Genomic DNA, 16215 nt, shown 5'->3' on the forward strand with positions numbered 1-16215 from the left:
GGTATTTTGTGAACATATTTGAGTATTAATTTATTCTTTAAAACTTACCACATTTTCATAAAATAAATTCTTAGTTAATGCATTGGAAATTTAACATGGTATGGTTGAATTAAGTCGATTATAGAAAGATTTTTAAATCTCGAGCTTTTTTTAATGGTCCTATAAACACAATTTAATTTTTTTTCATGTTGGGTGTTTTTGAATCCGCTTTGAGTCAGGGGTATTCAAAAACGTCCAAATAGCAAAAATAAAAAAATGTGTTTATTGAACCTTTAAAAAAATACTCTAGAAATTACTTATCGTCCATTTTCGGCGATAAAATTATCGCCGATAGCATTATAAAAATAACGATAACGATTATCGTCCCGACGATAACGATAACCATTACCGTTATTGCGCGTATTCCCGAGAAAGACACGCGGCAAACCAGCCTCGGAACGACGCGCCGCACTTTCGGCAAATGCGCGCTGTCAAATCCCATACTGCACGTTTTGTTTTTGTTGATCTTCTTCTTCGAATCGCCTGGCATTGTTGGCAGGTATGTTATTAATTGCACCAAAAGTGCAGAAAATCGCTGGCAACAATGTCTACGGCACATTCTGAAATGCCGCGCGGCGTGTACCTTTGAAAGAAATGGACAATATTGTTAGACGATAAAGGAGCGATAATTTTATCTTGGTAGAAATTGGGTTCTAAAATTAAGCTTAAGGTCGTAGAAGGTATCTTTCACTCTTGGGGCAATGACTGTCAATAGAGTAATCTACGTGCGCATGTATTGTGTGTACGTACACGAAAAGAAAGTGAGGTTAAATTTTGTCCGACCAGCAAAAACGTACGCGAAACGTCATAAAGCTCTATGATGGTTCTAAATTCAGGGTCCAGAAATAGTAAATTGAAATGAAAATATAATCACTACACGTAAAATGCGACTACAAACAACATGAAGAAAACCATATTTTGAATGATAAATTCTGAACCAAGATTTGAATGTTGTTCTAAAACAAACATGGCCACCAAATGGCCGATCAGGAATAAAAAATAGTGATCAGAAATGGTTTTGAACCGTGTTTTTTTTACCGTTGTACATAAAAATTGGGTCTTAGATTGCTGATATTATTGTTTACAGCGATAAAGCTTATTTTTTAGAGTACAATGACCCTTTGTACAACCTCAAAGAGTTTAAAATGGATTTTTAAATCAATTTGGAAAAATTAACCTCGCGGTCCTTCTTGACAGAAAAGGTCATACTTGACAGCTCGTTCCAAGGGGACCATAGTTGGTGCATCGAAAAAAATGTTGTCTTATCAATTTATTAATTTTTTGCATTAACATAAAAAAAGTGCTTAGGAATGGTTTTGAACCAATGAACCAATGAACCGTGTTTTTTACCGTTGTATATAAAAATTTACACAGGGCTTTAGGACCCTATTCATAGTTTGACGCGACACCTGAACGTGAGCCTTTGTACCAATTTTAGACTGTCAGACGTCATTTTCGCCACTAGGCGTCGCCTTCGTTGTTTTCATATTTGTACAGGGCTCTGCAACTGATTCTCTTTTCATAGCCAACATAAAATTAAAAATAAAATTGCAAATGTAAAAGGGTTGGACATTTTCGCGTAAAATTTGATCATATTAAGTAGATTCAAGCGTCAGATTTAATTAGAAAATAAATTATAAAAAATTAACTCTGCTCTTCAGCTCTGCTTGCATTTTGAACTTTGCTAAACATTTCAACCTGTCAAATTTCCCCAAACTTTGACACCCACATCACCCCCCTGGATCACTGTCGTCGACGCGAGAAGAGAGTTCAATAAAATTAATCATTGATACAGTTTCACTTCGCTGCAGTCCGTCTGCTCGCTGCTCGAAAAAAGAAAAGAAAATTTTCACTTCGTGTGTGTATTTTTTTTTTCCAGCCCCTCTGGAAAAAGTGTGTTCCGTTTTCCCGTGAAAGTTTCGTGCGCGCGTGTGCCCCTGGTGGCCGATTCTCCGTGTGATCTCGCTTCGTTTGTGTCCGTGAAGTGGCCACAAAAATTAACGACTTGGAGTGCGAAGGCGACGTTCCGGAATGACCCAAATGACGCAGGAAGAGATCGTGTCCAACACGAAAACGGTGCTCCAGGGGCTGGAGGCCCTCCGGGTGGAGCACCTGACGCTGGTGTCGAACCTGTCGGAGGGCACCGAGGGCAGCAAGCGTGAAATCGTCCGGCAAAACATCGAGAACATCGAGCTGGGCCTGGGGGAGGCGCAGGTCATCGTCGTGCTGGCCTCGCACCTGCAGAACATCGAAGCGGAAAAGCAGAAGCTGCGGACGCAGGTGCGCCGCCTGTGCCAGGAGAACGCCTGGCTCCGGGACGAACTGGCCAACACACAGCAAAAGTTGCAGGTAAGAGAGGAGCGAGGGTGGGGGAAAGCCTACTGCGACCATTTCCGTGGGCCGTGACGCCGTCGTGTAGGGGTGCCACGAAAATAATAACAACAACAACAACAGCAAGACAAGACGACGAGACGAGAGTCTTTTTTTCTTTCAAGGCCACTTTTCTGTATTTGCGCAGCCAAAACATCTGCAGTGGTTGTGGGAGTCGAGCCAGAATAAATGAGCACGATTCTGCGCACATTCTAATTGCACGTATAGATTGTTGCTTGCAGAACTGCAGGTTTCCTTATTTGTTGGAACCGCTTAACCATTCAGCATTCACTTTCGTTTGTTATTGTTCTGAGAATGTGAATTCAGTAACAACTTTTCAATAGGGCGAATCCCTCAGATGTAAACAAACTGAGTTTTTGTCAGAATCATATAAAGCGAACAAAACTGATCCTAAAACACCCTCCATCATCACAAAATTCCGAAAATACGTAGTTTTACAAGCAAAAACAAAAGGGCTAATCAACAACATCAATCAAAACAAACCAAATTGAGTTTCCGCCCTTGTGTTTTCATCCAATCACGAGGGGCGAATGTAGTGTTTTCTGCAAGTTCCGACGTATATTTAGAAACACCAAATTTTCGTTATAATTTAGTGAATTTTAACTTGACAATCCTCAAAATGGATCAAAATGTATGTTTCTGATGTCTCTGACCACAATTCCACAACAAACACAGATTTGTATGATCCTAAATACAAAACTTTTTAATTTCAATTATTGTAGTATCGGATCTGGTCTGGATTCAGAATCTAGATATGAAGTTCCATAATTTACCGGTTCTTGGAACATCCGGGGATTCTGGGTCTAGCAGTTGCAGGACAAAAAGTTAGTGTAGGGAGGTTTAGGAGGAATGCCGTACAAAATCATCGCCTCCGTAACCATTGAAGCTATGCAAAGATAGAGAAGGCAGGATGGTGTCGCGGGGTGGCCTAGTCGTCAGGTGCCATGTCTCCCACTTCCGGCGGGGACACCCCAAGGAACGTCACTTCAATATAGACCACATCGTCAAACCAACTTGCTACTTACGGTGTATCCTGGCTCAACGATTCTTGGCCTGATTCGGACTCCTTCTGAAGGCTTTCTAGACCAATTTTTTTATCACTGAGGTTGCAAATATCACTGTATTATCACTGACTGTAACGTTTCACAATGATAAAATAGTTGTTTCACCACTTTTTTCTTTAAAAACCCGAAAAATGAACAAAAAACAAAAGGGCGAATCTGTTGTTTACTTTTGCTTTGCGGCGTAACCTGACGGGCTAAACCGTTGTTTTGGTTGAGTGGGTGGCGAATACGGTGGGGCGAAAATGGAGGCACGCTCTTCAAAAAGGCGTAATTTGTTTTTCTCAATTTTTAATAGCAAAAACACCTTAATTAATTTCAAATTGCTCTCTATGGTGAAATTCTTGCTATTTTCTATTACGTTTTGACAAAATTGATGGTTTTCATGCTTTTTTGTGGAAATAGGAATTGATCGGAATTGCAAAATTTTGAATGTTGATTTTCCCGAAATGGCAGGATCGTAGGTTTCGCCCTTTTGAAATGTTGTTACTGAATTGAAATGTAGGGTAAGAAAATCCTGTTTTATTTATATTTGATTTGGCTGACTGGTTACATGTCTATTACTGGACTCAATGAATTCTGAAATGATTAAAATTGATGAGAGCTCACAGCTGAGTTCGATCCACCGTTTTTTGGATTGGTAAGCAAAAATGTTATTCATTCGACAGCTAAGGCTTCTCTTCGTTCCATCGCGAAATTCTCAGCAAAACGAATTGATCTCTTCTCGTTTTGATACACAATTTCGTGTGACATTCTCTCTATCTCTTATTCCCACATTCACAATTAAAATCATCATCAAGTGATAGTTTTTTTTTCTTTCGCTTTCGCATGGAGATGGTGATCTTAGCGGGTTGCAGATTGGATTTCGTCATGTGTTTGTGATGATTGTTCAGACGACCACTTGTTCTTGCCGCTGTCGAACGTAAAACACTAGCCTCTACGAGTTTCCTTTCTTCTTTTTACCCTAGACGGGGCCGTGTTAAAAATCGGTTACAACGTCTTGCCGGTGAGACCGGACATCGAATTTGTTTCGAAGTTCATCACCAACAACCTCGAACTGGATCTAAAAAGAGTTAGAAACATCCAACTCAACAACTTTCGAAACCACGTCATTATCGAGCTAGGTTCGCCGGAGGAAGCTTGGGATCTAGCTGAAAAGCACATCCTCCGGCACAAGGTAGGATGCAGAGGCCAAGTCTTCCGCATATCACTTCGCGTCTCCGACTTGCTACCGCAGATGCCGAGCGATGTAATCATTAACACTGGAACGCCCAACGCATGTCCAACTTACACGGACGCCCAAGCCTCCTAAAAAAGGTGGAACGGTAACTTCAACTCGCTGGTTCTCGGGCATTACTCAACCAATCGGGACGATTCTTGTTTCCAGTGATTTGTAAGAATGTCTAGATGATCCTAAAATTTTGCAGAACTTGATTTGATCAAATCTGTAATTTGATTTATACCTTATGATAATTCTATCGTTATCGTTATTTCCATAGTTCTATCGGCGATAATCTTTTTTTTTTTAATCTTTCTAAAATCGACATACCTAATTCAACCAAGTCATGTAAAATTTTCAATGCTTTTACTTAGAATATATTTTTTTGAAAATTTTTAAATATAATCTATCTAATCTAACACAAACGCAGCCAGTCCGATGAAAGCATGCTGGAAAGTCTTACGCCCCAAGCACTTTTTGGAAATTCAAGCTTTCAGTATTTAGGCAGATTAAATTGTGAAATCGGAAGAAATATGGCTGTTGCAAGTATTTTATAAAGCTTTTTTCAACATCCCCTCGCCCATTATTAAAAATTGACTCAAAAATCACGGGCAAAAATATTTTTTCAAAAAATCTCAAAATATCCCTAGAAATTTGAGTGCAATCAGCTGAAATCAATTTAAAATGCGTTCTTATGCGTTTAGAATCATTTTGAGCATGTTCTGTATACAAAAAAACATGATTTAAGGGAATTTGCGATGAATAAATATTTTTTTGCTCAAATGTTTTTTGTCGAATCTTGTAATTGTAAAACTGTATTGAGAACACAAGTAAATTCAGAAAAAAAACTTTTTTTTGCTCAAATACCTAAAACAATAAAATCAACAATACCTATAGAAAACAGCCATATTATGTTTTCTATTATTTTTAAGGCCGATGCAAATATTTTTCAAAGTTTTTGTCCCTCGGCTCTGGCCGAGGTCGAGGGGGGGCGGGGGCAAAAAATAAAAAAATACAAATATTGAAATAACAAGCCATAGTTTCTACATTTGCATGGAAAAAAGTGTTTTAAAATGCATTTTACACTAGTTCAGTTGTTTTGCAATCATTAGTTTTCAAAAAATTTAAGATTTGGCGAAAACAAAAATTTTAGCGAAAATTTTTTTTTGCGATTATAAACATCGACAATTTTCAAAAATTCAAAGGATTTTTAAATCAACCCAAACATGCTAAAAATGATTCTAAATGCAGGGGAATGCATTCTCAATTGATTTCAGCTAATTTCACTTCAATTTCCATTGAAATTCTGAAGATTTTTGAAAAAAATATTTTTTTTTGCCCCCTGACTTTTCGGACCAACTTTGAAGGGGGGGGGAGACAAAAACTTTAAATAAAATTTGTACCAGCCTAATTAACGAAAACTTTGAAAAAATACAAAAAAAAACTTCAGCTGATAGATGTATTTTCTAGCCTTATAAATTAAAATAACACAATTTGTTTTTTTTTAATATCTCATTTGAGCTTCTAATTTGGCCCGGCCTCCAAAAACTTTGAGCACCCCTGAGTTAAAGCTAATTAAAAGCGTTTTCAACTGAAATCGAGTGATAAATAGCTCAATAAGAAGTGAGCAAGCAAGTTTCTATCAAAAGTTTTGCAAAATTAGTTGTTTAAATGGTGAAAATCAGCCATTTGGATGGAGTTGGGAGCGAGAGCTTAACCTGCCAAACATACGAGAATTTCCCCTATATTTTTCATAATTTGCATGCATCAAACATACATTGAAATTTTGTATGCTTTAAATAAAATTTTGCTTTGTTTGTTTTATTTGTTTTATAGAAATTTGAGTATTTTCAAAAACTTACGAAATTTTGTAAAAATTGCAGTAATTTACAAATAAAAATTAAGTAAAAATGCATTCAAAATTTCGCCTGCTTTGCAAATTTTGAAAATTTTAGTATTTTCGAAAATTACAGTATTTTGTGAAAATTTGAGTGTTTCATGAAAACTCTAATAAACTTAAAATACACATCAAATTTCGCTTCGCATATTTCAAATTTTAGTATTCGACGAATACGGTGTTTTGTGAAAATTTTAGTATTTTCTTTAAAAAAAAACTAATGAAGTGCATCCAAATTTCGCTTCGTTTGAGACCTATATTGAAAATTTTAGTATTTTCGAAAGATACGGTATTTTGTGAAAAATTTAGTATTTTCTAAAAGAAACTAATGAAGTGAAAAGCATACCAAATTTCGCTTCGTTTAATACCGATATAGCACATTATGAAAACTTGAATACTTTCAAAAAATGCGGTATTTTGTGAACTATTTTGAGTATTTATACTTTGAAACTTACAACATTTTCAAAAGAATATATTTTTAGTGAGAAAGCATTGAAAATTTAACATGATTTGGTTGAATTAAGTCAATTTTATAAAGATTTTGAAAATGAGTAAAATCGATAAGATTAGTTATCAACCTTGGTCCCTAGATAAACTTTTAAAAATATTTTATTACAAAACAATTTGACATCCAATTTTTTTTTTTTACAGATGTTTAAAAACCGCTTTTTGAAAATCATTATTTTTAACTTCTTGGCAATATTGTTTGGGTAAATTAAAAATGTTAAAAATTTCAGGGGTGTTCCGACCCCTAAACTGCCGTTCTACGCATAATTGTCCCATTGGACGATTCTGACTTTTTTATATTTTAAAGTTTAGTGTGACGTATATTTTTAGAAAAACACATAAATTAAGTATATTGCCTAAATAATCGAGCCAGGGGGGTATCTCTTGAGAATTTACAAAATTTTCAATTTTTCTTGTCACCCTTTACATTGTAAAGTATGCACTTCGGAAGGAATCGGTCAAGAAAAATTTCAAATGGGAAGCAGCGGTAGCGAAAGGAAGCCAGAAAGGGTGAAGAAAAGCCCCAAGAAAACGTTCCCTCTCTTTTGTTCGTCCGTTCGTAAAGCTGTTTCTTGACCCCCTTTCTTTTGAACAGCATACCGGCCCTAACACAGTAGCGACGTCAGTAAACGCACACGAAGTTAAAACGAACGATACCGAGCTCGACACTCAAGCAGCCGCCCGACACTAACAAAACTTTATGCCGACTCGGTCCTAACCAGGTCCCAGCACCGAAAAGGACCTAATAAAAATAATGTTATGAAAAAAAAACGTTACTTAAGCCTTTCAGGCCTGATGGGTCATATATGACCCAAATTTCATAGCTTTTTGAAAAATTCAGGCTCGAAAGGGTTAATCCACCTTTAGGTGGTTGGTGCCTTCCTCACATTCATAAAGTGAATACACTACCGGCGTACTAATAACACTTATTTTTATCAAAATATCTGAGATCAGGCCTCAAAAAAAGTGTAGTGAAAACACTAAAGTACTTATAAATTTTGATAGGGTTGTCCGGACAACTTTTTCATCAAAATATTTGAGATCCGGCCTCAAAAAAGTGTATAAATAGCACTTAAGTGCTCATAACTTTTGATGGGGTTGTCAGATCTTCAATCCTTTGGACGCGTTGGACAGGTCTTTCAAATACCTTTCTAACAATATATAGCAAGACGCCCTTTTTACAACCTTCCGAAGTTTTGCTAAAACCGTTTTTTGCCTTCCTCATCTGACTGAGGAAAGGCTATAAAATCACTCGAAAAATGAACTTCTTAATTCGACCTCGTAGACCCACCTTCACGTATACATATCGACTCAGAATCATGTTCTGAGCAAATGTCTGTGTGGATGTGTGTAGGTGGGTGGACAAAGACAATGTCACTCGATTATCTCCGGACTGGATGAACGGATTTTGACCGTATTAGTCTCATTCGATCCGTCTTGGGGTCCCATAGATCTCTTTTTAAAATCAGCAAGTTTAGTTAAGTACTTCAAAAGTTATGCTAAAAAAAAACGATTTTGGCGTTTAGCCTTTCCTCATTGAGGTGAGGAAGGCAAAAAACTAACAAAACTTTTTATTTTTGACTTTTGGCGTTTTTGAATATTTTTTTTACGGTGGTTTCTGTGAACAATGAAATTTAGTTGATTTTAATTTAAAATAGAACCAAAATTAACTTTTTGAAATTTTCAAAACTATGTCACGTTAGCTTGCATCGGTCAATGGCCATCAAATGCGCTGTAACCAATCAGTCGAAACAAACAATACCGTTAATTGATACCCGCCCACCGATGCAATCGATTCACCTTCTTCTGTGCAACTCACACAAAAATCTCGCTTTTTTCCAACCCGTTATAATTGCAGGCCTCGGAGCAGTCGGTCGCCCAGCTCGAGGAGGAAAAGAAGCACCTGGAGTTTATGGCCTCGGTCAAGAAGTACGACGACAACCAGGAGCACGAGGAAAATTTGGAAAAGTCTCGGTCGGATCCGGTGGTGGAGCTGTTCCCGGAGGATGAGTCCGAGGAGCGGCAGAACATGAGTCCGACGCCGGCGAACCAGTTTGCGAACCACGCGAACGCCGGCTACGAGATTCCGGCCCGGCTCAGGACACTGCACAATTTGGTGATTCAGTACGCGTCGCAGGGTCGTTACGAGGTGGCGGTTCCGTTGTGCAAGCAAGCGTTGGAGGATTTGGAAAAGACCAGTGGCCATGACCATCCGGATGTGGCTACGATGTTGAACATTTTGGCGTTGGTTTACCGCGATCAGAACAAGTATAAGGAGGCGGCTAATCTGCTGAACGATGCGTTGGCCATTCGTGAGAAGACGCTGGGGGAGAACCATCCGGCGGTGGCGGCCACGTTGAACAATTTGGCCGTGCTGTACGGGAAGCGGGGTAAGTACAAGGACGCGGAACCGTTGTGCAAGCGCGCGCTGGAGATTCGCGAGAACGTGCTCGGCAAGAACCACCCGGATGTGGCCAAGCAGCTCAACAATCTGGCCCTGCTCTGCCAGAACCAGACCAAGTACGAGGAGGTCGAGATTTACTACCAAAGAGCGCTCGAAATCTACGAGATGAAGCTCGGTCCGGACGATCCGAACGTGGCCAAGACCAAGAACAATCTGGCCAGCTGCTACCTGAAGCAGGGCAAGTACAAGGAGGCGGAAGTGCTGTACAAGCAGGTGCTGACGCGGGCCCACGAGCGCGAGTTCGGCACCATCAACGGCGAGAACAAACCGATCTGGCAGGTGGCGGAGGAACGCGAAGAGAACAAGCTAAAAAACCGCGAGAACACCCCGTACGGCGAGTACGGGGGCTGGCACAAGGCGGCCAAGGTCGACTCGCCGACGGTCACGGTGACGCTCAAGAATCTCGGCGCGCTGTACAGACGCCAGGGCAAGTACGAGGCGGCGGACACGCTCGAGGATTGCGCCCTGCGGAGCAAGAAGGAAGCGCTGGATCTGGCCAAGCAGAGCAAGGTCGCGAAAATTCTGGGCGTCCCCGAGGGCATCGGTGGTGGTGGCGGTGGCCGTCAAAAGATGAAGGACAGCGACAAGGATGACGACGAGTCGGTGCGAAGGACCCCGAAGCAGTAAGAAGGGGGGCCCTTCCGCGCGATTTCGAGTTTGCAATGTTAGAGACTATGGTTTATTCGCATTAATAAGTATTTATATGTATACACACACACATAACACACACAGACACACTTACGATAAACACACAGGACAGGAGACACTTGCACGATTCCGAGCAATTATCATTCGACAAGTGAAGAGTACATGTTTGATCACGCTGCTTTTTAGTGTATTTTTTAAAATTGTTTGAATTGTACGCCTATTCAATCAAATAAATATACTACTGGATGACAAATAAAGCTTAAAAAAATTATCTTGTTTCCATTCAAAAGACGAAAGAATACCCAAAAATGCATTCACTCATCAACATATTCGCATTGAATAAAAAAATCACGCACACAAGTGCATGACATTACAAAACAGAAAACACACAAAGAGAAGCATGCACGCAGGGCAAAAAGGAAAACAAATTGATGATGTCAAAACATCATCACTGCGTGATGATGATGATTCATCGTCATCAGAAGCGGCACACTAGCGCCGCGTGGTGGAGATTTTCGAGCTGTCAGAGAGGTTTGACATTTTCTCTTTCTCGCGAAGAATCGCGTCTAAGCAGGCGATAAAAAAGTGCGCTCTCTGGTTGTCGCTTGCGGAACTGTTTGCGAACCTGGTGGTTGCTGTTAACAACATTTATTGAAGGTTATTTATTTTATTTATTTTTTTTTCAGAAAGAGGACATAAAATAGGGAGAGTTAAAATATGTATTCGCTCAAATATTCTTACAAGAAATGAGTTTTTGATCAATTTTTATTTAATTTTAGGATCTTCAAAAAATGTTGAAATCTAATTGAGGTTTTGCAGCGCGACTGCGTTTCAAATGTAGGTGGCGCCAAAATGAGGTTACTTGCCTAAAGTCGTATGCCTTTCTGTCGATTAAAGAACAAAATCGCTTATTTCTCATGATTCCCTGCATCAATCTTCATGAAACTGGTTGCAAAAGACGAGAAAAATTTTTTGCTTTAAAATAATGAACATCAACTTTTGGGCGCGCAAAAATTTGTGACCTTTTTCTTTAAAAAACATGTTTTGGAACACGAAAAAATGAGTTTCTCCGTATATATCAATGAAATAAACAGTTATATAGTTGATAACAGATGTGTTAACGGATATTCAACAATTTGTATTGATTTTTGACAGACTTTCTTGCCAAATAGTCCAAATTACTATCTTTTTCTGAATCTACAGTTTTCTCATAGAAAAATCAAACAAATATTGGAAAGTTATACACCAAATTGTTGGAAATAATTTTTCTCATCCGAATCCGGCATAAGTTTTATAAAAATGTTGATTAGGAAGGAAAAAACACATTTTTTCTAAAAATCATAGGTTTACGCTATTTGTTCATAGGTGGCGACACGCGTCTTTTAGCTTTGCTGCAAATTCTCTATAGCTTAAGGAGTTACATACATGTAGAAAAACCCAAAATGTCATATTGCAGGAAATTAATTAAATCTACTAATAAGATGATTTTCAATCACTCCTGAGAGTTAATAAAGATATTTCGTGACTAAACTGAGTAAGAGACGATTTATGTTCAAAATTTTGCCAAGCGCAAAGCAGACTGTCAAATTTATTTCTCTTAACACCGAGTTAATTTACGGGTGCCAAGATATCTCAATATGGGATGGACCAAATTGACTGAAATTTGGGGTGACGACTCTCAAGACATATCCCGTGTGCATGACGAAGCCCGATTTTGGAACTTTGCTTTTAAAAAAATACAAAAATCAAAAACTGACGATTGTTTATATGAAAAACAGAAAAATATTTTTATCTTTTTTTTAAAATAAACTTTTTGAAAATCGGTCTTCGTCATGCACACGGCACCGGTTTAACGAATCTTCACCAAAATTTTGAGCTGATTTGGTCAAAGCAGTGTTGAGATATCATGGCACCCGTTTTTTGAAACTGCCAACTTCAAATAGCTATATCTCGGCAATGATACAACCAAATGGCTTCAAATTTGTTTTGGTAATAAATGAAAATGTATATTTCAATGCCCTGAAAACTGATTCAAAAAAAAAAAATTATGTGTGCGCATACTAACCTTTGACATTTTTGACGATTTACATGTATGTAACCCCTTAAAGGACGTTTTAAAAAATCTCTGGAAATAATTCTTGAGTTATTTTTAAAAAGGTCCTAGAAATTTGCAAAATTGTGGTTTTATTTGTGAAACACAACAGCTTATAATTGCAATAAAAACACTGGAATTGTTTTTATTGCAATTTTAAGGTGTTAAATGTTTCAACAAAAATATCTTTTATTCTTATTTTTTTCTGAGAATTAATTTATTTTTGATCAACAGTTTTTTCATTTCTGTATTTTTGAAATTGAAAAAAAATTTACAATTTCCCTATTTTTTATTGTTTGTTTAAATTTTGGATTTTAATTGTTGTTTGTTGCCGATACGTAATGTTTTCAGGATTTTTTTTTATTATCAAATATTTATGAGATGTATGGAAGAAGTGTAAGTGTGTGTGTCAGGCATGCCAGATTTTGAAGATTTTCGGACAATTAACAAAATCGCAAATGAGTTTAACTTGATGGCAAACAAATATTATACAAATCTGTTTTTGGCAAAAGAAGCCAAACATAGTTAACTTTTTCGTGAGTAATTCATTTAATTAAAAATCATCGAATAACATGGCAAAACAATACGTTTGAGCATTGAGCCTGTGCTCGAAAATCTTCAAATGTGGCATCCCTGGTGTGTTGCGTATGCGTGTTTGAGTGTGTACTTGTGTTTCTATTGTGTGCTTGTGTGGTAATAGGGTTATCTACGTGCGCATGTATTGCGTGTACGTACACGATAAAGATTGAGGTTAAATTTTGTCAGGCCAGCAAAATCAAATGGTGCGCTAGTGTGTGTACGCGAAACGTCATAAAGCTCTTTCATTGTTTTTGCAACATTACTTTTCAAAATATTCAGGTATTGAGGGAAATTTGCTCGGAATTTCACAAAAATAGAAAATGTAAAACGAATCTAAACATGCTGATCGTGATTATCAAAGCACATGCATTTTAAGTTGTTTTCAGTTGAAGGTTTTGATTTGTAAAATATTTTTTGTCCACTGATTTTTGGGCCGATTTTTTGTTTTTGAAATGACAAACAGTTTTCAGTTTTTTTTAAAACAACTTTATGCCATGTTTCAATCTTGAAATGAAATCATTGCTGGATTTTTATCAACTTATTTTATCTTTAAAAAAAACGATGAAGTAAACCGTTGGAAGTCACAATAATTTAATTAGCTTTTCTTACAAAATTTAACAAAGACGGATTCACTATGGGCTAGCTATTTTTCCAGAAATATCTGTAATTTTCAAATGGTCATAATAAATTTAATTAATATTTCTTTTTTATTTTTTTTAGGAAAACTAAAATTATTTGTCAAAAAATATAAATTATTAAATTCTTTAATCTAGTACTTAAAAGTCTCGCACTGTCGTGCACTTTGAATTGGTTTGTTGTATAATTTGGATTCTAACGAATAAGGTCATCTTTACAAAAGTTGCGCACAGTTTCAAAAACGATTTTTACAGCAAGTTTAAGATCACAGAATTATGCAAGATATTTCAAAATAACAATGATTTTGATTTTTGGCCTCCTGCTTGTATGGAAACCGTCCATAGTGGGATGTTAATATCCAAGAAAAAAAAATGGCGATTTTCTATTTGTTGCTGATTCCTGAATTTATGTTATTATTTAAAACTTTTCACTATCTAAATATTTGAACATTTTTTATTTAGGCATTTTTTCATTTAGGTTCTTCTTTAATTTGGTAAATTTGAATTGTCGTTTTTTATTTGCAATTTGAAGCCCTATCAAATATTTTTCGCAGTTAATGCTGAATTAGAAAAATTTAAATTACAGGTCATGGATTGGACATATTAGTGAAATATAAGTTTTATAAAATGCATTATACATCAGTTTTGTTTATTTGCAATCATTAATTTTCAAATATCAAAGTATTTACGAAAATTTATTATACGAAACTGTACATTGGAATATCCCAAAAAATCAAATATATTTTTAAAAGCAGTCTAAACAAACCAGAGAGGGGTGGAGAAAATTCCCAAGAAATTGCTCCTCTCTTTTGTTCTGCTATTTCATGACAATATTCCTTGGAAGTTTAGTACCGGAAGACTGGAAGGAAAACAAACAAATCTGCCAGCAAAAGAAAGAAAAAGTTAAATGCCAAGATTTATGCATTATTGAATTCGGGTTTTCAATCAGCAATTTTGAATTAAACAATAAAAAACTATTGAAAAAAAAAAAATGCATTATTTAAACCTATTTTTAAAACGCGTAAATCTTCCTACCAAATCATGCGTTTCCCAAACACCGACGTCGACTTTAAGTATAGCTTCGTGTATAACTGGATTGCACACAATTTACGGATGTGAACACCAAGGTTCATAAAATGCAAATTCCTTACTAGTCAAGTCTTACAGGCGCGTTTCGCCCCGATTGAATTCCGCGTTCGTCACCCGACCGACTCCGAAGTACCAAAAACTGTTCTTTCCCATCGTTTGACGAGAGAACGACGTCAACTTCCGTTCCGTAGTCGATCCAAACACAAAAAAAACCAGTGGCCAGTTCCCCGATTTGGAATGGAATTTTCGCGTCCGGAATGGCCTCAGAACCGTTTTTTTGCCGGAGAAAATGACGCGAGAAATGCTGAACTAAATCGTTTGCTGAACAGCTCAAAATAATTTTGAATAGTTATTGTAAGTCCAGCTTAGTGCTGGATGACCTACACTTGGAAAACAGAACTAATTTGGCTCAAGGAATTCGAATGGACCTCTCACCTTGATTTGCATTGAATTGCATATATACAAATTAATGGGCGCTTCCCAATCACGGACGTGAACATCCTATACATGAAGTGCATATTCCTTCCTAGTCAAGTCTTACAGGCGCGTTTCGCCCCGATTGAATTCCGCGTTCGTCACTCGACCGAATCTGATGTACCAAAAACCGTTCTTTCCCATCATTTGATAAAAGAAGTTGGAACCGAGTTTCCAAGTTACCGTCCGATGTAGTTGGAATCCAGCATGCGATCAGCTTGTCTGCTTTTTTGCTTTAAAAAAAAGTGTTAAGCACGTGGTCCAATCACGATGGTTGGCGCAATCGGTGATCAGGTGCCTCACGCAAACCTGTGGGGGATGATGATGTTGAATGGTCTCTTTGGGTTGGGTCGCATTGGATCGTAGTGCGCATACCGGACAGCTTTCAAGTGATCTTTTTTTTAGTAAAGGGTGAGTTTTTGTGGTAGTCGATTGTAGGTCCGGATGAGTTTGAAGTTCTTTGATGTTTGTTCATGATATGTTAAGGGAATTTTCGAACGAAGAACGAAAAAAATTATTAACAAAAAATGGTACTCTTAAACGATTTCACATCTCAAACATGCTTGTAACAGTTTCAGATCTTTTTATTTTTATTGGTTCATTATCTCCTTAAAGCTAGCTTATATATTACACATTAGGCTGCTTCACGTGCATGAAGAAACTCGATTTACATCGTTATTCTCCACACAGATGCCGCTTTTCGAGACGTCGCGGGCTCTTAACTTAAAAAATCTTAAAGCTAGTGCAATTGCCGTTTGTCTGATTTGTTTGTGATAATCTAAACTAAGATCACTGGATGGATAATGTAAATTGTAATGCAATGCAAAGGGGGAAAAATCGTCGCGTTTCTTATAAAGAAACGCAATTCGTTGCTTGTAAACTTATTGATTTTTCGAGGGGAACTAGATGTTCGCCTACTATTTCAGATAAAGATTAAGTACTTTGAAAAGAAATGTCGAGCATTCAAAAGGGTTTATTGTTTTGTGGAGATTGTAGAATAGTGAAAATATTGAAATAAATTTGGCACAATGTGGTCGTTTTGGTTTCGAAAATATATATTATAAAAAGTAACACTTTTGATTGTTGAAAATAAAGGAAAAAAAGCATAAATAATCGTTTG

General features: G+C 37.3%; 1 protein-coding gene across 1 annotated transcript; it reads left to right on the top strand.

Moving 5' to 3' along the window:
• The first annotated feature begins 1810 nt into the window (after positions 1–1810).
• LOC6049478 (kinesin light chain) lies at positions 1811–10494 on the top strand. Its single transcript, XM_001866196.2, has 2 exons — positions 1811–2388; positions 8973–10494. Exons 1-2 carry the CDS (start codon positions 2071–2073, stop codon positions 10203–10205), a joined length of 1551 nt encoding a protein of 516 aa, XP_001866231.2. The 5' UTR covers positions 1811–2070; the 3' UTR covers positions 10206–10494.
• The last annotated feature ends 5721 nt before the right edge of the window (positions 10495–16215 follow it).

This window comes from Culex quinquefasciatus, chromosome 1, assembly GCF_015732765.1.
Source record: "Culex quinquefasciatus strain JHB chromosome 1, VPISU_Cqui_1.0_pri_paternal, whole genome shotgun sequence".
Lineage (NCBI taxonomy): Eukaryota > Metazoa > Arthropoda > Insecta > Diptera > Culicidae > Culex > Culex quinquefasciatus.